The 23,061-nt window shown below is 50.5% G+C and overlaps 2 protein-coding genes across 5 annotated transcripts; both read right to left on the bottom strand.

The window, feature by feature from the left end:
• Positions 1-371: 371 nt before the first annotated feature.
• On the bottom strand, positions 372-2,788 carry H1-10 (H1.10 linker histone). Its single transcript, XM_015875076.3, has one exon. The coding sequence runs from the start codon at positions 1,687-1,689 to the stop codon at positions 1,042-1,044; it is 648 nt and encodes a 215-aa protein (XP_015730562.1). The 5' UTR covers positions 1,690-2,788; the 3' UTR covers positions 372-1,041.
• Positions 2,789-4,507: 1,719 nt separating this feature from the next.
• RAB7A (RAB7A, member RAS oncogene family) lies at positions 4,508-22,680 on the bottom strand. 4 transcript variants are annotated; one of them, XM_085516363.1, is made up of 6 exons: positions 21,879-22,680; positions 8,501-8,561; positions 7,386-7,512; positions 6,391-6,609; positions 6,041-6,169; positions 4,508-5,860 (listed from the first exon to the last, which is right to left on the bottom strand). In XM_085516363.1, exons 2-6 carry the CDS (start codon positions 8,551-8,553, stop codon positions 5,765-5,767), a joined length of 624 nt encoding a protein of 207 aa, XP_085372489.1. In that variant the 5' UTR covers positions 8,554-8,561; positions 21,879-22,680; the 3' UTR covers positions 4,508-5,764. The 4 variants fall into 4 exon arrangements, with proteins under 4 accessions (XP_085372489.1, XP_085372486.1, XP_085372487.1 ...); XM_085516360.1 differs by having other exon boundaries at positions 22,229-22,680; XM_085516361.1 differs by having other exon boundaries at positions 22,247-22,680.
• Between the last annotated feature and the right edge of the window lie 381 nt (positions 22,681-23,061).

The following is a 23,061-nucleotide window of genomic DNA, read 5'->3' as shown; positions in this document are numbered from 1 at the left end:
GGCAGAGCTTTAAGCAACCTCCCTGCTGGGAGCTATAAATAGACGCAGCCGATGGAGGAGCTGCTCATAGCTCATAGCTCACAGCTCACTGCACTGATGCCAACGAAGCCATCGGTGCCTGCACACAGCAGCAGCCGCAGCTCCCGGGGGGAATGATCCCAGCGGTGCCAGGCAGGGAGGGAGGAGGTGATGGAGCCCCGGGGGGTGATGGAGCCCCGGGAGGCCTCGGGCTGCCCTCGGGGTGATGCTGCAGCGCTGAGCCCACCCCCTCCTCCCCCCATCGCTGCTCCAGGCGCTTTGCCAATGGCAGCTGCAGGCCGGGCCTCTCCTCCTGCCAGGGCAATCCCTGCAGGGAGCACAGCAGCACCGCGCCGAGTTTATTATCAATTTATTTCAAACGACGACAAATGGAAAAACAAAAAAACCAACAAAAAAAAAAAACAAAAAAACTCCCACCCTCAAAAAACCAACCGAACCCAACCCCAAAACGGTTAGAAAAAAAAAACAACAAGAAAATCAAAATCAAAGGCCATTAAGACGCGACCTGACTGCGCGGCACAGAACCCCCCCCCAGCCCCAGCCCCGGGGGCCGCTGGGCAGCGCGGGCCCTTTAAGAGCAACAGCCGCCGCGGGTCGGGAGCCAACAGGGGGCGCCGTGCGTTCAATGGCCGCGGGCCGGAGCGCGGGGCGGGGAGGGGGCGGCGTGAGGCGGCACACGTGGCGCGGGGGCAGCGGGGGCGCCGAGCGGCTGCCATGGAAACAGGGCGGGAAAAAGCCCCGCGAGGCGGCGGGGAAAGGGGCCGGGGGTGACCAGAGAGCGGCTGAGAGCGGGGAGGGGCGAGGCCGAAAACAAAAGGGAGAGCGGGGAGAGAAGGGCGGGATGGGGGGAGGTTAAAGGAGAGGGAAAACGAAGCGAGACGGAGGGGGATGGGGCCCGACGGACGGCGCCGAGAGGCCCCCCCGGGTCCGCCCGCACAGCGGCCCGCGCCGCCGCCCCCCAGTCCGGGCGGGGAGCGCCCCCCGGCGCCGCGCCAACCCCCCTCATGCCTTCCGGCCCTTGAGCGCCTTGGGCTTGGCGGACTTCTTCACCTTCTTGCCCGCGGGGGACGCGGTTCCCTTCTTGGCGGCCTTCTTGGCTTTGTCCTTCCTGGCCGCCGCGCCGCCCGCTCCTTTCTTGTGCGATTTCTTCTCCGCTTTCTGGCTCTTGCCCGCGGGTTTCTCCGCCCGTCGGGACGCGGCGGCCGCCGCCTTCCTGGGCGCTCTGTGCGCGCCGCCGCCCGCGGCCCCGTCCCCGCCGCCCTCCAGTTTCTTCCTGTTGAGCTTGAAGGAGCCGTTCGCGCCGGTGCCCTTGACCTGCAGCAGCGTGTCGTTCTGCACCAGCGCCTTGATGGAGTACTTCAGGTAGGTGCGCCCGTTCTGCTGGTCGAACCACGCCACCTTCTTGGCCTCGTTGTAGATCTTGGCCAGCGAGGAGCCGTTGCGCTCGCCGAGCTTGCGGATGGTCTCCACCACCAGCTGGCTGTACTTGCCCGGCTGGTTCTTCTTCTTGTTGTTCTTTCTCTTCTTCGACGGCGATAACGAGGAGCCGCCGCCTTTCGCTTTCTTAGATGCCGCCTTTTTCTCGGCGGAGATCGGCGCCTCCTCCGCTTCGGTGAGGGGCAGATCGGCTTCTTCCAGTTCCACCGACATGGTGCCGGCGCCGCGGGACGGAGGCGGGAGGCGGGCGGGCGGAAGCGGCCGCGGCGTGGCGGGGCCCGTGCCCTGCGCGCTGCTCTCCTGCTCCCCTCCGCTCCGCGCCGCCGCCGCGCTCTGGCGGGGCGGGCTCAGTCGCCTCCCTTATATGGGCGCGGGGCGGACCGCGTTGAGAACAACAACAGCCTGGTCCGCCGCCAGCTCCCACTTGTGCTTCTTGGGGCCGTTCCGTGGGGCTCCCGCTCCGCCGCCGTCTCCCCCCGCCCCGCCCCGCCCGCTCCGCGCCCCCCGCCCCGCCGCCTCCCCGCGCTCCGCCGCCCCCCGCGCCCCTCCCGCCCCCTCCGCCGCGATTAGGGGGGCGCGCCCGGCGCGGCGGTGGGAGCGAGGAGGGGGGTGCTCGGCGCGACGGAGGCTGGCACCCTGCGGCGGCCCCCCCGCGCCGCCCCTCCGCCGCCGTCCGCCTCTAGAGAGGGGCCGCCGCGAGCGGGGAGCGAAAGGGGACGGCGGGGGACGGCGGCGGAGGCGCCGGGCCCTGGTTCCCGCGGGGAACTAACACAGGGAACGCCCTCCCGCGGCCGCCGGCTGCAGCGCGGAGCCGCCGAGTCGACGCCGGGGGTCCCCGCCCAGGAGAAGGGGCCGCCTCCCTGCCGCCCCCCACCGCGCTGCAGCCCGGACGGGGCCCCAGAGGGGTGAACGGCGGCGCGAAGGGCGAGGGGGGCGGGGTCCAGCAGCGGTGCTACGGGCCCCCCGTAATGCACCCCCGGCAAATTCCAGCTGCGAACTGAAGCTCGGGGTGGCGAGATGGGGGCTGTGAAGGGCCCGAGAGTGGGGGGGGTCCCTCTGCTGCAACTCCTGGGGAAGCGCGGTCCGTGTGCCCGCAGCGCAGTCGGGCCAGGGGCTGTGGGGGCGCGGGCAGAACGCACTTGCCCCTGGGAGCCCACGCGGGGCTGTGCCGCACCCCCACGCCCACACACGCGTGCTCGCCCCGCACGCACACACACACGCGCGCACACGCCCGCAGTCCGCCCCTGCCCACGCGCCTCGATCCCGCACCGCCTCGGCGTCACCTCCACCTCCCCCGGCCACGCGCCGCCATTTCCCCGCCCTCGCCCCGCGCCTCCAGCCCGAGCTGCCCGCACGCTCCCTCCCCCTGGCCGGGCACAGTCCCCGCGTGAGGCCTCATCGTGGGAGCGTCCCCACCCCGCAGACCCTCCCCTTTGGCGGCACAGCGCCGGGATGGACGCACGGCCCCTGCGTGGGGAGGCGTTGGCGGCCCTCCAGCCCCCGGGGCACCGCTGCCATGAGCTGGGGCCGGGCTCAGCCCTCAGAGGGGCCGGGTGCGGTGGGCAGATTGCCGCGGGTGAGGGGGGGACAGGCAGACACAAAGGTGACCTGGGGGCATCCCTGTGAACAATGTGGAGCCTTAAGAAATGGGAGAGAACCGGAATACAAATGTATCAGAATAGGAAACATTTAAATACAGTGTAGCTGCACAGAGCCTGGTGGAAGATTGCCTGACTCTCCCTCCTCCCTGCTTTCTCCATGTCTCTTGTTATGCACATAAACACAGCACATATACATACATGCACCCACAGTGGTCATACAGACACGTATCCGGGCTGCAGACACACAGATCATCCACAGCCATCTGCACACATTGTATTTCCCCTCTGTGTATGCACCTATGTACTGAGTTATTCTCATGCACCAGCTCTCTCAATACATTGTGCCTTTATGCTGCTGATGTATGTGTAAAGCTGTTGACACACAGGACAGCTCACCACACACACACATACAGCTGTTCACACACAGTTCCATAGATACGCATATATGTGTACATATGTACATAAAACAAACAGGAGCCCATAAATGTCTGCATCTATCTAGCTCAGTACATAAACAAGCACCTCTAACACACACAGGGACCTGTGGGCTTCTGTGTGCCCTTGAGAGCCCTCCAGCTCCTGCTCTATGGCTCTCTAAGTTCATGTAGCCCCATGTGAATGCATATATATTTACCCACACAATATATATACATGTTAAGTTTGTGTAGACGCATCAATGTATGTCAAACAAACACAAAGACATTTAGATAAACCCATTTCCACATACCCCAGGAGCTTTATGTGCCCTCATTTCCCCAGGTGCAGCCCTGCTGTGTGCACACCTGGCTGCTGTGGTTGGGGCCGTTGTGGGCTGCAGGTGCATTGGGACAGGGCTGATGCTTCCCCTAAACACAACGTGGCCTGCAGGGACCATCAGCCCAGCCAGCATCATCCTACAACAGCTTGAGGTGATGCTCTCAATGGCAAAGGATGGAATTCTTCAGAAAGATGCAGATAAGAAAGCAGGTCTGCCAGGACACTGTGCTATTGGAGAGCAGTTGTTTGAAATCTACGTGGACAGCAAAAGCCAGTCAAGCAAGAGAAAACTGCACGAGGATAAAGTCATAAAGTAGGATACAGAGCACAAAGGATGTTAGAAGTCCCTTGAAATAACTGGCCTCATTTCTCTTTGCTTTCTGTGTTGCTGCAGGCACAGAAGCGATGGAAACAGCCCTGAGTGCAAGTAGTATAACAAGAGCAAGAGTCATACCCAGCACCCAGGAAATACAAGCCTCAGGGAGCTCTACTCAGCTCTCTGGGGTCACCCAACTCAACAGTGCCTGCCCAGCCCCTATTAAAGGCAACAACCTTATAGCATGAAAGCAGCACAAATGAGTAGGAATCAGCTCAGTGAATAGGTGAGAAAGCAGGAGTAATGAAGCTTGTTAGTGAAGGAAAAACAGAGTCAGAAACAGAAGTAAACAGGGAAGTTCGTTCTCGTTTAGTTTATTGGCATCATGTTTGTCTCTTTACATAAGAGCTCAGCCTACGTACTAGAATGTAGACCTCTGGAAAACAGGTAGAGGGGCTCCATTTAAGCAAGCTACAAACGCAAGAACAAATACCAGGAAGAAAGGAAGAAAGAGAAAAGGGACTTAGATTGCCAAGTTTCTCCCATACCAAAAAATCCAGATTAGCAGTCAGTAAGAAGAAAGGGAAGATCCATCGTCCAGGTTCAATCATTCAGAAACAGCTACCCCAGCCCAGGTGGGAGAGAAGCTCCTTCCACAGCACAAAGAGCCACCGGAGCACCCCAGCTCCTTCTCATACTCGCTCCGGGCCATTAGGAGTTAAGCAGGAGGGGAGGTGAACAGTGAGGTCGTTTCATAGCTGTATTTAATTTTCAACCCAATAATCCAGTGTGCATGTCATGTCAATGCTGTTATGCAAATCTGAGAATTTAGATACAAGGTAGCCAGACAGATTTTTCCAGAAGATGAAGCCTTTTGGACTCAGAACAAGACGACTTACATAGTTCATCTCTACTGTACAGAATACTGCCTCTATCTGGACTCTGTGTCTCTAGCACACCACAGTTCACAAGTGTCCTCCTCACTCTCTACACAATCTGTGTTTCGGTACTTGAACATGTAATCCAGGAATTTTACACTAATTTATACATTTTTAATTGGTTGCATATATTAACATGTACTATAAGATTTCTCCTAAAGAAGCATTACATAATACATGGATACCGTAAAAAGATCTGATTAGTTAAAAGTAACAAGCATTAACAGAGATACATACAAAACTCAACCTAGTTAGACCGAGTGCTGAGCTTGCGTTGAACTATGTGTAATCAGCCTTTCCAGTTGCAGCCTTCACAGGGGAAAACACAAGACAGTTAAAAATGTATGTAACTTGTTACACAGATTTACCTGTAAACAGTTTCTCTCCATCGGACACCTGGAATTAGATTCAGTTCCAAACATACAGAAGAATTTCCATTTTAAACTAAGAGAAAGGTCTGTTACCATGAAGTGTGATGTGGATGGTGCGGGGGGGGGGATGTGAGCTCTGAAGTGCTGGGCTCTCAGATGCTCATGGGAGATGAGTGGATTTTGGCAGCTGGAGATGGAATTCTTTTTAACTTTTGTTTTTAAACCACAGAAGAGGGGCTGTGTGTTTGAAGGCCTAAGTGTGATATTTGTTTGTGAAGGACTGTGCTCAACCCCTCCCCTCTTCCCTCAGCAGCTGCAGCTCTCTGCAGAAGCCTTCACTCGGTCGTTCTTGTCTAGTTTGATGGGTTCAGGGAATTCGTTGTAAAGCTCCACTTCGGTTTCCTAACGGGAGGGAAGAAACAATTAGTGCCACAGCTCTCTACACAGCTTTTAGCACACAAACATTGATTCTCAGCCAGGGAAAGCTGTTGGAAAAGCCCAAACCTCCCCAGCTCCCTGCACTGGCTGAGCCCAGCAGACAGGACCAGCACCAGCAGAGGGCACCAGCCCACCCCTTCATACCTGTTTAAGTGCATTTCGTGCAATCGTCTGGAAAGCTTGTTCCACGTTAATGGCCTCCTTGGCACTGGTTTCAAAGTAGGGGATGTTGTTTTTACTGTAGCACCAGGCTTGTGCCCGTTTTGTGGTGACCTGGGAAGACAGATAAGCAGCATTGCCACCTCCAGTCAGGAGGAAAGAAGACTTGTTTCCAAGTCAAGGCCAGAGACCTCTCACAGTCAACTTGAGCTAAGACTGCACAGTTCTAACCTCTCAACAACTATAGGCTTGATACAGAGCTGTCCCTAGCAGTCCCAGCTCTAGCAGCATAGGTATGGCTGAGCACTTCCTCCACAGGCTTATTTGATACTCACTTGTCTGTTTTCTAGGTCGATCTTGTTTCCCAGGACAACAAAGGGAAAGTTCTCAGGATCCCTTGGACTGGCCTGAATGAGAAACTCATCCCTCCAGCTGTCGAGGGTTTTGAACGTGTTAGGGGCCGTGACGTCAAACACCAGCACACAGCAGTCTGCTCCCCTATAGAAGGCAACTCCCAGAGACTGGAATCGTTCTTGGCCTGCTGTATCCCATATCTGCAGCAAAAGACAGGGCAAATAAACCAGTTCTAATCTAAGACAGACAACCAGAGTGTTTATTTCAAAGACTCTCCACTAGGTGTCTATAATCGCCAGCTAGCAAGACAAAAGCAACATCAGAAGGTTCAGGATATTTTCCCCATAGGAACTAGGTTTCACAGACCAGAAACATCCTCCTAAAGATGGCGTTCACCACTGCTGTATCCAGCCAGGGCAAGTTCTAAGCAAGCAAGACCTGCCATTATGATCAGATGGCAGCCTGCCTGCAGCACTTGGATACACTGGGACAGTTCAGACTCCCCTCTACTGGCTACAGCAGGGTTTTTGCTGATTTGCTGTCAGTCTCACCATGGAGATGAAAGCACAAGATGACACATAAGCAGACTGGCAGGTTACATGGCACTATACCCACAAGAGTAAGGGCAGCACAATATGATCAGTATGACCAGATTAAGGAGCCCTTTTTCAGCCCTTTTCAGCTCCTGAGCACTAAGGAAGAGCATCTTTCCACCAAGAGTTCATTGCTGTTTGTTTTGAACTGGGCATTGGCAAAGCTGCCATTAACTGAGCCCAGACAAACTGATCTCTGCTTTCCCTCATTCAGCCCACATCCAGCTTTTGTGAAAGAAGCTCAGCAGCAGCTATGGCCAAGAGCAATTTCATGTGAGCAGGATTCACACGCAGTACAACAGCCCCTGAACTGCTCTAAACTACACTGACCAGATGCTTCCTCACAAGCACGGTCTAAACAACCTCCATCCAGAGTCACTTACCTGCATTGTCACTAGCCTGTCATCCACCATGACCTCTTTCGTCAGGAAGTCTGCACCTATCGTGGCCTTGTACTGGTTACTAAATTTCTTGTTCACATACTGGTTCATGAGCGATGTCTTCCCCACCCTGTACAGAAAGGAAAAAGACAAAGTAGGTTGTTTTTGCAACTATGCTTGAATTAACCACTCTAAACAAAATATTTCACTTTCTGCCATAACCTCCTGTCCAAGAGGGGAAAAAATTAAGGGAAAACACCCACTTCTATAAGAAGCAATAGGTGCTGAGGCAACATGCTGAATAAAAGCATTAGCTACATAAGAATATGAAGGCTTAAGGTCTTGAGAAACTATCTTTCACCATCAGTAATCTGATCTTCAGTAAGGAGTATGCATCACATAGTGATTATAAGGGCAGCCTTGCAAGATTAAGTGCCCCAGTGGCTTCAGTTGGAGGAACAAGGCTATGTCAGCACAGCAGCAGCATACACACCTGACAGGGGCTCAGAGGCAGAGAGCCTCCTCAGAGAAACAGCTCAGAGGGTTCACATACACCCTTCAAGGCTGAGAAGCTCTCCTGATCAACAGCTCGCTGGCCACAGTGGTATAAATAAGTGCAACTCATGGGAGTCAGGTTGCAGCCTGCTTAGCAAACACCTAACCTGGAAGAGTTAGCAGGCTCCTTGCTCAAGAGAGCAGAGCAGTAAAGCCTTACTTCAAGGGGAAGGCTCCAGGCAGATCAGTCAGAAACTAAGCAGGTGGCTCAACGTAAGCTTTAGCTCTGAGAAAGGCAGAGTTTAAAGTCACAAAAATGCCTGTTACTTTGTGGCTTTTGTTTTGTTTTTATTTGAAATGCTTATTTCACCTTCAAACTTAACCTCCTTGCAGAGAGGCTGTCCAGTTCGGTCAACCCACTTCATTTCCCTGTCTAATATTACAGAAAGTCTTTGAGATATTAAACTGTGGGGACTTCAAGCTGTAGTATAATATAATACAATACCCAGGGCTGAAGAAATCTCCCAGCAGTGCCGACTTCCTGCTGTGCATCCAGACTCCCACTGATCACAGCACTGCTCCAGCCAGATCAGATTGGCAGCTTAAAGGCTCCCCCCACTTACCCAGAGTCTCCAAGGATGATGACTTTCAGTAACACTTTCTTCCTAGAAGTCATCTTTTAAACTAGAAAGGAAGAGAAATAACATCATGAGACTCCATCAGCATATATTCCATATGTATTCCTTAAGGCAGAAAGCAGTAAGCTTGGAGTTTGAGAAGTCAGACTGCCAACAAAGAATCAGCAACTGGAAGAGCCTGGCCTTTTATGTCTGTGAAAGGCAGAAGAAAAAGCTGCACTCTGTGAAGACACTGAATCCCTGGAGATGCAGTGGTTGAAGCAGACATAACCACGCAAGACAGCTGAAATGCTGAATTACAATGCCAGCTAGTGCCAGACTACATGGTCTTCCAGAAGAGATAGGAAGCTACTGCCACCTCAACTTCCCAGAAGGTGGAGTAGGACTCCAGTAACAAGCCTTGTAACATTGTCTGTTGCTGCCAGACCATGAATTGTATCCAGCCACTCTTTGTAGGTGTGTGGCTGTAAGAATGCCACTAATAGGTCATTCCATTAGCAAGAGTGAGAGTTGCGCTCCAGGGATCTACACTGTTACTTGGTCCCAGATCTCCTCCAGATCTGTGAAGCTGCAACTGTATCAGCTAGAGCAGGCCCAGATTAGCAATGGAGAAAGGCCCCTCTCCTTACATCAGGAAAATAAACAGGACAAAAAGAAAATCTTTGTTGCTCAGGCTCCATCAGATCACAGACCCCAGTCTAGTACCAACCTGGTCTATGAAAGCTTCCTCACTCTCCCCAAGCAGCTCCTGCAGGCTCTCTGCTGCTAAACAAGCCAGAAGACAGTTATAGATGCACTACGTTGAACTCAGAAAACCCTTGACACAGGCTGTGAGAAGCCATGCTTTTTGGTTTACTGTCTCAAAGTTTGCTGAAATGGACAAATTCAGGCAAGTCCTGGCCAAGGTTCCAGGACTCCCTTTGTCTGAGACACACAGGAACCAAGGTTCGAGAAATCCCTTTGTTTAGGAGATGGACAAGTCCGGGAGCTACGAAAGGGAGATAAGATGCTGATCAATGGCCCTTAAGTGGTCTTTCTCGTGTTGGTCCATTTCAAGGAAGATTGACATCTCTGAGGAAATCACAGGACTCTGACCCAAGCCGTCCTGAAATGTCTCGAAGGCTGGAAAGAAGGATAAAAAGGGCCTGTACAAACCCCGAATTGGAGGCTTTCTGACACCAGATGCCTCACTACAGAAACAAGGAGGTTTTCTGTCATCAGATGCCTCTCTACGTGAGCACCTGCATGCTGAAGAAGATGCCTGCATGCTGAAGAACCTTTTAGGTTTTCTAGGTATCTGACCTCAGATTCCTCCACCGTTGTCCTACTGCTGCCTACTATCTCTTCTGGGATTGCTGCTCGAGATTCTGCTCCGAGGGACCTCGCTGCCCGAGACTCCACTTCCTGAGACCTCGCTACTCTGACCATCTTCTCTGCGTTTCATCGATCTGTGGCCTGCTACTCCGTTGCTGCTCTCCCCTACACTTATTTTGCCCCGGACCAACGTTAACAACGTGCTACGGGACACTGCTGCATCCATGAGGTGACTATTCCCCGCTTTAATGTAATTCTTGCTCTTTTCTACCTTTTTCTATCGCCTACTTTCCCTTCCCCATCACCCTAATTTTGGCATTCGTCGCTCTCCCTTCCCCATCCCCTCAATTGTCTATTATTTCCAATAAACTGGTCGGATCAACATTTGAATGTTCTTCTTCTTAATCTCACGCCGGGCATAACATATCAAAAGAACCTTTGCCTCACTCCTAAATTGGAGCGAGACACAGGCATCATGTATCAATCCCTTAAACAGGGACTTGACTACCCTAGAACTCTCGTTCTGCCACACCAACGTGCATCCATTCTACTACATAACTCCTACTCCCCAGGAGCTATTCCCAACTTTCACAGCTAAGGAAGCCTTCACTCTGACAGCAGCATCAATACGTGCCTCTTCTGAGCAGCTTGGTCCTACGCGTTCCCTGGGATAGGCAACAGCCCAGGCTGCAAGATCACTGCTACCCACCTCATCCTGCTGCTGCAGGAGGGAACAGCCTCTGAGCTGCAGAAGCCTCTTTCCAGATGCAGAGTCTAACTGCAAAAAGCCTTTACCATCGGGCTTTGAGCAGTGAAAGAAGGGCAGTCTTTCAGACCATACCATTGAGGAACGTTGCATAAGCTGAAGAAGCCGTCCTGCTGCTGGTGGAGGAAGTGGTGCCCTTTGGACTGCACCCACCTCATGTATCTAGTGACACATTGATGTGAAACACTGCTCAGACAGTAACAGCCAAAGGCTGTTGAGTAAACAGCCACATCCCATCCAGGGAGTTCATGCTGTCCTTAGATGGTTGTCAGTAGATACCACAGAGCCTGCATGGGACAGTTACTCCTGTTATTAACATCTCTCCTTTCTGGCTACCTTGGCTCAAGGACCCAGCTGACTATCAGCCAACTGAATGCCACCAATAAGCCCCAATATCCATCTACCTTCTGCTTGTGCCAAAATCCACACTTCAGCTCATCCCATTAACAGCAGCAGGCAGAACAATCCATGTAAACTCTTGTGCAGATTGCACTTCCTATGCTTTCAGAGCACATAGCTAAAGCAATGTTAATGCTAGTCAAGCCAGGGACTTGCGCAGCACAGTTGACCCAGATGGAGTAAGAAAAGTAAGCAGAGCCTTGGAACAGCCTAGAGACAGCTATGTATGGTGAACTGTCATCAAAAACATCTGTATAGGTTCAGGTCTAGTGTGATAGTCACCTGTTTTCCTTAGGATTGAGGGTAAACAACTCACCCTGAAGTGACTGTGTCAGAACACAGCATGTACTGCTGCTATTTTCCTCCCAGTGTTTTTAGTATCGTTTGCCATCAGCTGCTACAAGCTCACTGCCTCCTGGTATTCAAAGCAGCTTTAGACAAGCTGGCGTTAGCTCTCATGCTCAGTAAGGGATTTACAGCAACCTGAGTTACAACACTAACAGACTGGAACCCTAGCACCCAAATTCCCCGTGGTCTGAAGTCCACAATGAAATGAGGGAATGCTGCTCCATCAGGTCTCATCAGCTGGGAAGCAGCTCACTGAACAGCCACAGGAAGCATGAATCAAACCCAGCCCTGCCTTCTTCTCATAGCTTACTGGCTACCCCATTAAAGTGGAGGGCCATTACTGTTTCCCTAATGCTAGTCAGGTGAGGCACCCCACTTCCACCCCAGGTGATGCAACAGATGTGAGCAACAGCACAGCAGGAGCTGCCTCCACTCAGCGCTTGGTTTGGGTCACAAAGCAGTGAGGAGCTCCAGCTCCACTGTCCCTCAGCAGAGGTCGCTGCTCAGAGCTTCCCACCCCTTCTACTACTCCTGATCGATGCTGCTTTGAAGCCTAGTCAGCAGATGGACCAACCCCTCTTAATAACCATCTCCCTACACATAGGATGAAACACCAGAGTTGCTTCTTGCCATTCTCAGAGAAGACTGCCATTGGAGAGCAGACCTTATCTCAGGTTTTGGAGAAAGCATTTGATTTCCCAGAGCCTTCCCACGGAAGAAAGGCCCTCTAGTTTAAGATCAGGTTGATCTCTGTAGCACTACTTTACCATTTCCCTGATCCTTATCACATTCCACATGGCTGAGCAGGTATCCAGCAGCAGCACCAGCTTTAAAGCTGCTATTTGTGCTAAACAGAGGTGTGACTCGTCCTAAGGAGATCTTAAAGGCTCAAAGAGATTGAAGAAGCCCTGATATCCTAACAGGGGTCTCTAACAAAAGAAACCAAAGGCTTAAACTACTCCAGGAACATAACTACATACATGTCCTAAGCTATTTAGATCTCATTTCTGATGAACACTGCTACTAAAAAAAACCTACAGGAGAACAAGAATACAGCTTCTGCTGACAGGTGGAGCAGGTTTGTACATCCATCAGGCAGTTAGTTCACATTAGGAATTTTTCTGGTTACACCTGCAAGAAGCATGACATCACTAGGCCAAGCTGAGACATAGGTTCCACAAGGTTCTCAAGCAGGTGAACCACAAGGCGGTTATTCTTGAGCAGCATCCTGCAAGAGTCACAGAAGCCCTTAAGATGGCATTGTGTGAGCTCACACAGGGCTCCCATCCAGTCCCAGGAGCATTTCTGAACAAACACTTCCACTTTCAGAGAAGTCCTGAAGAGAAATATTAAGACCTGCTTTGAGATAACAGTTTTGTGTTACACTGTGCCAAGTCTCCAGTAGGGAGGTCACCTGCACAACTGATGATAACAACCTACCAGCACAGCCATCTAGCCTTGTTTAGGAACCAAAGCTCCATCAGCTGGGAGACCAGTCAGCATCTTCCTCTCTCCTGGCCCTACTGGTGCCAGAGGAATGATGCAGCACCTTCTCAGACAGCAGAGAAGAGTCTGTCCACTCAATTTTTAATGCCTATCCCTGTAAGAAAGGAGGCCATTACCAGAGTGTTGACTCCCAAGAGATTCAGCCTAAAACAGCACATTCACTGTCAGTAATATTACCACCTGTGTAAGACTGGCCTGCAAGAGGAGTAAGGGAGAATCCTCACAACAGATCTGCACATGTTGCTGACTTAGCTGACCAAACAGAAGACTCAGGAATTGTCTGATGAAGCTCTGTAACACAATTGCCTAGATGCAAGAGCAAAGAAAGCCTGTGCCAAATCTAATTAGACTTCCCTTGTCGCTTCAAAGCACATTACAATTGTCCTTTCATTTGCTATATTAAGACAGCTGTTTCAACTCGAGTAGAAATGGATGGTTAAGGATTCCTTAGAGACATTCATGCGTCAGGTGACAGTGCAGGCACTTCAATATTAATTAGGTTGGTGCAAGCAAAGGACAGTAGGAGCTCACACTGGCGGCCCACCAGACCTCTTATATTAGTTACACTGGGACAGAAGCAGACCTTGTGATAGAAACACCCTGTTAAGTTGCTCAGGAACAGTTTGGGTATAGAAATAGCCAGGCATGGGCAGGGGGGAATGCTCAGCTTTATGGAAGATACCAGCATGTATCTGGAATTCAGAAAGAATTGTCCTGAAAAGCAGCTACATACATTTCCAGTACGGAAATGCTCCCTCTGCTCCCTCTTCTCATGTGGGGGAGGTTGCAGAGCATTAAGCCTCCATAGCCAAGGAGTTATTTTTATTCCCCTTCTGAAGAGTTCTGCATTTCTTCAAGGAGATTGAAGCTGGAAAAATGATTCAGAACCAGCTCAGACTGAACCTGTTTCTTCCCAGAACCAGAAAGTTTCCAAGGATGTTTGGCACTATGGGAGGTGACATCTGCTTGGACCTTCAGGCACTGAAGTGAGAGGCTCACTGGATGTTTATCCTGTTCTTACATGATCAAACAGGAGACTGGCTTGTATCAGCTGCCCCATGCTCACAATGAGCTCTGCTGAGACTTTTTAAGCAAAGACAATGAAAGGCCTCACATTTTGGTAAGGCACATAGTCTGTGATTGCAGTTAGTTGACCAGGACCACAGTTCTGCTTGTAGAGAGCTCAGGTGGTCCAGAAACCCTGTCTTGACATGTCAGTAGTCTCCACTTGTAGCAGGGCCTCAAGCAGGAGCTGAGCACATCCTACCAACACAGTTCTGTAACAGCTCGGTTCCATCTACTTGCTCATGCAGGACATGAATAAGGCGCCCTCTAATGTAAAGCTACAGGTGCCAGCATGAGCAATTCAACATGGCTGCTTATCTGAGACAAGTGGAGATCAGCCTCTAAAATTTAATGCATTCTCCAGAGCCACAACCCTGTCCTTTCAGCTGGAAAAAAGGCTGAAAACTCCTGAGAGGACAGTCAAAGACTCTTACTTTTGTACGAACATGGATTAAGAGATGCTAAGCTGTCTTCAAGCAAGGAGCCAGAAGTAGATCTAACCTGTGGGACAGCACCTAAGCTGGTGTGTTTTCCCTCACCAAACAAGCTCTCTATGAATGGAGAAGCCCCACAATGAGGACAGCTGTAAAAGCACATCAAGTCCTGGTAGCAAGCTGAGCCTCGCAATGACAGGAGCTGGTAACCTGCTCTTCTCCCATGACAGATCTACCAATAGCTCAGGCTCTCCAGCTGGCTGAGCACTTCCCATATAGGAAGGTTTCACATCTAGAGAGGAATTGTGCTGGCTTTGTGCCTAAGCTGCAAGTTGTCACACAGGTAGAGAGCTCATAAGAACTGTGCTTTACATGGGTTACCTTCCTGGATGACAGACTCCTATGGAACAAGATCAGTGGGCTCCCACAGTACACACAGTCAGAAGTGCTTCCAGGCTTCACCAATCCACCACAGCAAAGCAGCCAGCTAAAGCAAAGCCCACAGCAAAGGCAGCTGGCAAGATATTCCTGTGACAGTTACACAGAAGAGTACATTCGAGATGCTACTGATACAGCAGCAGCTCAAAACTGGTTTCCACCTCCTTCTTCCCCACACATTTGTGTTCCTGCTGCAACCAACATATTCCCTCCTGCTGGTACCCAGCCAAGAGCTCACAGCTCATTGTTCCCTGCTCAGGAGCAGTAGCAGCTCGGCTGCCTGCTGCTCACTGCAGCTCTGTCAAGAGCCAGCGTCTGTCCAGTTGGTACCTTTCCCAGCCCTGAGAAGCAGCAATTGTTCCTCAACTTGGAACCGAGTCTCAACTACAGGTTACTATTTGATACAGCATTTTACACAAAAGGTATCACAACTTGTCAAGTGTAGGTATACACTTGACAAGTCCAGCATCTTCTAACCCTACCAAGGAATCAGAAGGCAAAAGCTTCCCCTTTTTGAAGAAAGCCTAGAGCTTTGCACGCTTCCTAGTGCACTGACCACAGCTCAGATCAAAACAGAATATTAAAACATGTTTCAAGATCCCAGGGGAATCAGCTTTTTGACTAGGGCTGGCAGCAGCAAACTCCCACCCTGTTTTGAGGGTGGAGCTGCAGCCTCCAGCACATCTGCTCCAAAACCAAGCTGAAGCAGCCGGCCACAGCTCAGCAATGCAGCATGGAGCTTAGTGCAACCGGCTGCTTCAGCACAAGCAGCTGGTATGAGGTGGTGCAAGCAGCCAGCTGAGCTGGTCCAAGAGCTCGCTGCTGGACGGTGTGATGCCAGGCCTGTGCACACTCCTCCAGCCATACACGAGAGCTCTGATAATTCCAAAGAGGACAACCCAACTGCCAGTTTGGCCAGAGCCAGGAGGACAGAGGGAAGGCAGGAGCAATGCTGCCAGTGCCTGGTAGGAGTGATGTGTGCAGTGGAATCACAGGACTTGCACATGAGAAGGGGTCAGCTCTCCCTGAGGTCCCAGCTCAGCTGGGGCTCTGTTAGTGCAGCAAGCACAGATTTGGAAAGCACAGCATTCCTTAGAGGCACTGATGCACATGATTAGTCAGGCTCAAAGCCCAAGCTTTCAAAGCCAAGTTCTCCAGGCCAAGCCTCACTGATTCACAGCCCTGTTACACCTCCCGGCACTCGTCCAGATCAGAGTTGTTTTGTTGTTGCCTTCCATTCGCTGGGAGAACTGAACAAGTTTCTTACTCTGGAGCTGCCACCAAGTTGTGACTGCTCAGTAAGTGTCTAAACAAGGCAGGACCTGCCTCCACCTCCACAGCCCAGAAACGGAGCTTAGAAACAGATCCCTCATGGTTTAGGTATCACTGCAGCCCCCTGCTCTGGAGGAAGCACTGTTTTGATCTAATTACATGGTCAGAAAGTGGGAGCTAAGCAAGCATGAGTTCACTTGCTTACTGTACAAAGGTAGATGTGTCTCTACATGTTTAGTCAGACCACCTGCATGCTTAAGAGCAGTAGGAAAGGTCTGGAGGTCACCTCTCAACATCTACACAAACATTACTTTACCTGCACTGCTGCTCCTAAGATTATAGCAGCATAAGCAAACTCTCCCAGCTGAGAAATGCCCTGAGCCTGAGGAAGGGATGTACAACACATGCAATAAAAGTAGATATGCTGGGTAGCCATCCTGGATAGCTTGCTATGCTCATCAGCAGCTAGAGGACAAACATCATCATCTTCACAGCCAGCAGCAGGTATTTTGAGATTGCAACTGTACAAGAAGGCCTCAAAAGCAGCAATGTGCTAAAGCACACAGCACCAAGTCCAGGACACTCAGAAAAACAAGGTGCTGAAGCAGCAGTTTTCAGGCTGTACAAAAACAGCCCCGTGAGAAAGCCATATAAAAAGCTTCCCTCAGAGCTGGATGTTCCCCAGTCAGGAAGTTTCTTAGTCCACCTCACCCAGACTTCCTCCACAAGGCAAAGGTTCCTTACGCTACAGGATATCTTTCTCCCAGGAATGAGAAGACACATAAGAGCCCCAACAGACTGAAAGCATGAGCCTGAAGATTTCACTTACCCTCCTTTTGTAGGCTCAAGTTACACTGCCACTCAGGTATGAATATTGATGTGCCCCTACCTCCTAGGAGGAAGCAGCGCTCCAAATCCCTCAGGATTTCATGTAGTTCCCAGCTAACTCCAATCCTCCCCAGGGATAAGGCTGTTACAAGAGCAGGCATGCTTGCTTTAACACCCCTCCCCCTTTATTAAAGGGAGCTCAACTTCCCCTATTCTGCCCTGGGGGAGACAATCTCAGGATGTGGGAGGAGAGCTGAGCACATTCACTGGCTGCTGGGAGACACTAGGCAGTAAGCCATGTGTCTTGACTAAGGGCCTTGCCTACACAAAGCAGTGCAGCTTCCATGTTGCCATGCCTGTACAAGAACATCCTTAATGGAGACCTGCCAAAGCAAGCTACATAAACCTTATACAACTGAAACATGGTATGGTGCCCATACAGCCTGGATCGCACAGCCAGGGCTGCCAGTTTGGTGGCACACAGCCACCTCACCAGTGGAACCAAACAAGTTTCAGGAACCTCTATATGAATACTGAACGCCCAGCACGGTTCCCATGTTAGCGAGACACAGAGGCAGCTGGGTTATAATCCAGACGATAACTAATAGATAAGACTGACCAATTTGTCGGGCCACTAAGAAACAGAGAAGTTGTCAAGCCTCCACCATATCCAATGTTATTTTTCAACTACTGGGATTAATTTCTAGCTTTGTCTCCAGCTTGCTAAGATTTTACACATTCCTATCATGCTTTCAGTTTTAGAAACACAGACAGAAGGAGTTAGATATTCCTCACAGTGGTAAACAAAACACAGATCTCAGACCTTGCCATTGGTAAACAAGCCTCATTTTATCTAATGCTGGCTGCTAGTTTCCCCAGTTCCTAGAGGCTGGGCAGGAAACAAGTAACTGAGAAGACTTCAATAAAGGATCAGGCACGAGGGTCACAAACAATGGCATGAAGGATAGCTGCAAGACTATGCACCTCAGAGCTGCTCTGCTTTAGCACCAGGATCCTAATAAGTGGGACAGGACAGATACTGATAGGAGATGCAATCCCAAACGCACAGATGTGAAGTACAAAACCAGTGTTAACAGCAACACCCTTCCTCTTCTTTCAGGAAGTCTTAATCTCAAGAATGAGTCTGCTCAAAGACAGGTGATGACTTCTAGAGACACGCTGCAATCTAAGAACTACACCTAGGTCTGTGAGCAGCAGTCCTGATCCTACTCACACTCAATAGCTCTTACTATGCTAACGCAGTTTGCTGAGCAGGAAGGACAAGTACTGCAGTCACAGGATGGGAGAGAAACAGCTCACCATGACAGCTGAGTCAATGCCTCACAAGGAATTCCTACCGTGGTGATTGTTTCAGACTCATACTTTGCACATTACTCCCTCTTACACAGCTCCTGTGATATTTACCAGCTCAGTTATTCTCTACAAAGGACCAGAAGAGTCTCACTGAAGTGACTTGTGTGGTGTTATTTAGAAGGCAGTGCAGGTAAAATATATCTTCTTGCTAGAGGGAAGATCAGAGCTGGGGATGCCTTAGTTACAGCTGTCTCACCATTTGTGCTCAAGCCAATATTATCACAGTGCCAGATTGCAGTTCAGATACATTATCAATATCTGGGAGTCAAGTGGAGGAGAAACCTACAGAGCCAAGTGACTCAACCCACTTGAAGGAGACGAACACCAAGCAGGCTACTATTCAAGCTGCTTCCCAGCAAAGAGAGACCCAGTGTTTGGTAAGGACTCATTAGATAAGACTGGCAGCCCCAGCAATCGAGGTCCAGGCACTCCACAGCCATGAAGCCTCCTAAGGCAAGCTGCAGCTATCTGCCTTCACTTTCACCCACTGCATAACTAGTCCAGCTAGTCTGCCAAGTAATCAAAGCTGCAACATGTAGTGAGCTAGGACAGGCTCCAGAAAAGAGTCTTCCTTGAATAACTACATAAAGATCTAGCCATTTATTTCAGGAATTCCTGCTTAAAACTCAAGCATGCACAGTTACATATACAAATGTCAGCTTCAGGTGATAGTTCTGGATGAGCAAGAGGGCAAATAACTCACTACCTCTAGAGCTTTCAAACTACACAAATAGGATTCTTGGCACAAGTTTACACTTCAATCCACTTCAAGTACAACACACTTTCCATGAAGCTTCACTGCCCTGTGAGAACAGTCCTGCCCTCAGAACAGGTTTTCCAGTGAGAGATGTCAAGGCTATTTGAGATCAGCTGCAAGTCAACACACTCCTGTGGCCCAGCCAAGCTTGTTCCCCTCTGTCACTGACCAACCGTGAGTTAGCAACAGCAGTGTTGACACAGCTTTCTCATGCGTGCAGTGCTGGCTCCGGCACCGGGAGGAGGAGCAATCTCACAGGAGCAGCACTGACAGCAACAATGACATCAGCACAGCGGATCTCCAGCAAGCAGAAAATGCAGCAGCATGCACAGAGTTCAAGCATGCTACAGTCTGTGGAGTGCAGCAGGAGAAACAAGGATACTGGAAAATAGCAGCAGCCACGTGATAGAGGAGCATCCCTTCACTGCCTGCTATTTCTGAACAGCACAACTGGAGTCACTGACCTTGGACACTCATCTGGAAGTTTTATTCAAATCACATTTAAAGGGAAGTATGCCTTTTAATAAAGCAGTTAAATGTAAAACTGCAAAATGGGGTATTAGTGATTGTCATTCAATTTGCTACCATGCTCGATCCTGTTTTGAGAAGCAGAGCCCACGTTTGGATCATTGCTGCAGAAAGCAACCTTTTATCTTCACAATCCAACACAACTTGACTGTGTGTGAAGGCAGACTGCCACACAACAACTGCAGGAGATCATTCGGAAAGGCTGCAGGGGGAAATCAACTCAACCCCAACAGGCAATTAAACTGCAGTTATCAAAACTACGCTGTGCAAAGAAGTGCTTCTGTATCTGAAGGATGCTGGATTGCTGTCAGACGAGCAGCATACAAGGCATAAACATACCAGCACTCAGTCAGTTCAGCACCCAAGTTCATTTTCATCTACATCCCCTTCTACCAAGAGGATCTCAGTACCAGCAGGCCTAGCAATAAGAGCTTCAGAGTGGGTCAGGTCACAGCCACGGGGAAGCCCAGGAGGCAGAGAACACTGGTAAGCACCAAACTCTCACTTAACACAGTTCAATTCTGTTACTAAAGAAACTGGTATGCTACAACAGGAGGGACTGCAAGCATCTGTGAGCCCAGGCAATCATAAGCTCATTCCAAAAATGCAAATATCCCAGTGCCTTATTCCACAGCCTTCATTCTAAGGCCAGGTACCAAGCACCATCTCTGGATGAAACATTTGAAAGAACATCCTCACCCAGCACAAGCGGTTTAGTTTACAGTCAAATGTTCAGTTCCACATGAGCTAGTCTCGTTCTTGCAGAGAAGTCAGACTAAAAACTCATACATGTTAGAAACAAATCTATATATAGTTTTGCACAGATGGTTTGATCTTAATTGTCATGTTTCCTCAAGGACAAGCTTCGCCAGAGATTCGCTCTGACAGGTAATTCAAATGACCTTCCAAGTCAACAGCAGTAGCTTTAAAAAGGCATTTCAGAAATTCAATCTGCTAAACCTTTTGGCCCACAGACGTTGGTTTTGGGGTAGAAAACAAAGGAAGATATTATCACACAGCAGAGATCCAACAGCAGAGTCTGTATGCTTTCCATTTACAATTCAGGACTCACCTGCATCACAACACATCTGTGCTGCTCTGGGTAGCGGCTGATACACTGAATTTGGCAGAAAGGAAAGGATGACTGTAACACAGTCACTGCAACAGTTATTTAAGCTTTTACCTTGGCATCTTTCCATTTTAAGGTGTAAGTCTCAGTGTGCCATGCTGAACTATTAATAGAGTATTTGAGGACACTGGCCACTGCATGACACCACGGACAAAAAGGAAGTTGAATTAAATGAATTTCAGACCTTAGCAGTTATACCTCATGCTGCACATTAAGAAAGCAAGAAACTGCTAGTGGATTTTTCAGAGCCTTCCCTATTGAGAGGTCAGATCTGACAGTTTTCCTACACCAGGAATATTAGCATAACAGCACAAAAGAAAGGGCAGCATTTTGAAGTGGCAGTATTAGAGCTACTTTGGGTTCTAAGGACTCAGGCATGGTGAGCCTGTTCATTAGTTCATGGAGAGCAAGTCATGTGTTCAGTCAGCTGTTGAGAGTCACAAGGAGGGGGGGGGGGAAGAGACAAGTATACTTGTTCTTCCTGAAGAAGTACAGCAATGAAGCTCTGATTATTAAACAAGGAATATTCAAATGGCTCCACCCAACACAACCTCGAATCTATCTCCTAAGTGCAGAGTACATTCACTTCAGCAGCCCAGCCCATCTGAAAGCACAGCAAGGCTGCAGCCTCTATCATGCATCACTAGTACCACCACTGATCACACACAGAACAACCACAAGGGAGCCCTGAAATCACAGCCAAGCACTACACACAGCTGGCAGGTAACTCCCCACTTTCCCAGCACAAGCCCACACCAAAAGGCACAGCTCAGAGCTGGCCAGCCAGGTGCTGGAAGCTTTAACATTTCCAATTCACAATTATCAAACAAAGAACAGCTTGCTTACAGCTGGGAGGACTTTGTTCTATCATGTGTTCTCAGTTTACTCATAAAAAAACCCAACACATATCCCAACAGCTCTGCTTATCAGCAAGTATTTTTAGCCTGCAGGAAAACAGTGTTGAGAATTCAATCTTTTACTCAAAGAACTCAGAGCTACTGGTTAAGATGTATTCATTCTGATGCAGTTAACTCTCTTCCTCCAGATTATGGCACTTATTTTTTTAAGCTGCCTTACTACTATAAGAAATCCACTATTTACAAGGAAGAAAACACATTTCACTTTAACACAACGATTAAGTATTCCTATATTCATTAGCCTCAATATACCTGAGCCATTAATAATGCATCCATCATTTCATTTACCTTATTATACTCCGAACAAAAAGCACTTCCAACATCCATTCCCACACTCCTTCGAACTGACTCAGGCTTTGCACACGCTGAGAGCTCCTTTCGCAATAACTGCCAGCCCTCCCAGCCTCACATTTGGCAGCATTAAATGCTCCCTAAGCAGCCCGCTTGTCTCTAAAGCAGCACCCAATGCCCTCTCCATCCCACCTGAAGCACAGTCACCATCTGACCACCCAACCCTCAGCACTGGGGGCAGCCCCAGCTCCGAGCCCATAGCGCAGCACGCCACATGCCACACACACAATGCGCTCTGCTTCTCCATGGACCACCGCATGGCTCTGACAGCGAGGACACCCACACACCCGCCTTTAGAAGCTCACAGCCCAAGGAAGGCCTCGGTAGCGCCGTGCCCGAGGCTCTGGGCGGAGGAGCCGTTTGCTAAGGATCCCTCAGCTCCATTGTTCCGGGGGAAGCGCCGATCCCGGCCCCAGCTCGACACAACAGCCCAGTATTACACTGAGAGCGAGCAGCTGCCACGGCGGCACCGGGCCCAGCACAAAGGCGGCGCCCCCCATACCCAGCCGGCCCCAGCGGCCCCTCCAGCCGGAGGGAGGGGCCTGAGAGGCCACCCCCCGCCCTGTAGTAACAGCAGCTGGGCCGGAGCCGGCACCCCCCGCCCCGAACCCTATGGCAGACACCCACACAGCCCCGTACTGACCGTGGTGCGTGTGGCCGCAGCGCCCGCCCGATCCTGGCTGTGCCTCCCCCGCTCGTCTCGCTCGGCTTTATCGGGCCCAACCACCTCCCCGCTTTCACTTCCGCCTCCCCCCCCTCAACAACTTCCGGTCACGGGGTCCGCCCGGTGTCATGACGTCATCACGGCGCCGGCAGCCAACGGGAGGGGGAGGGAAGGGAAGAAGGGGGAGGGAAGGAAAGGAGGGGGAGAGTGTCACGTGATCGCTCGCTGCCCGCCGCCATCTTGTGCTGGTGGGGAGGGGGGAGCGGGGTCGTTCCAGTTGGAATGATTTGATTGTACATTTCACTTTTCTTCCTTATTACACAATACAAAAAGCAATCAAGGGCCGTGGGTAACATTTCCTCCTTCCCTCTCTATCACAGAGCGATCCTGCCGCCCATCTCTGACGTTATTTAGTTACACAGAGGATAACCTTGCATTGAGTTAATGGCTTTCTTG

This window comes from Coturnix japonica, chromosome 15 (genome assembly GCF_054131305.1).
Source record: "Coturnix japonica strain WE chromosome 15, WE-NBRP24, whole genome shotgun sequence".
NCBI lineage: Eukaryota > Metazoa > Chordata > Aves > Galliformes > Phasianidae > Coturnix > Coturnix japonica.
This window is presented reverse-complemented; position numbering and strand designations above follow the sequence as displayed.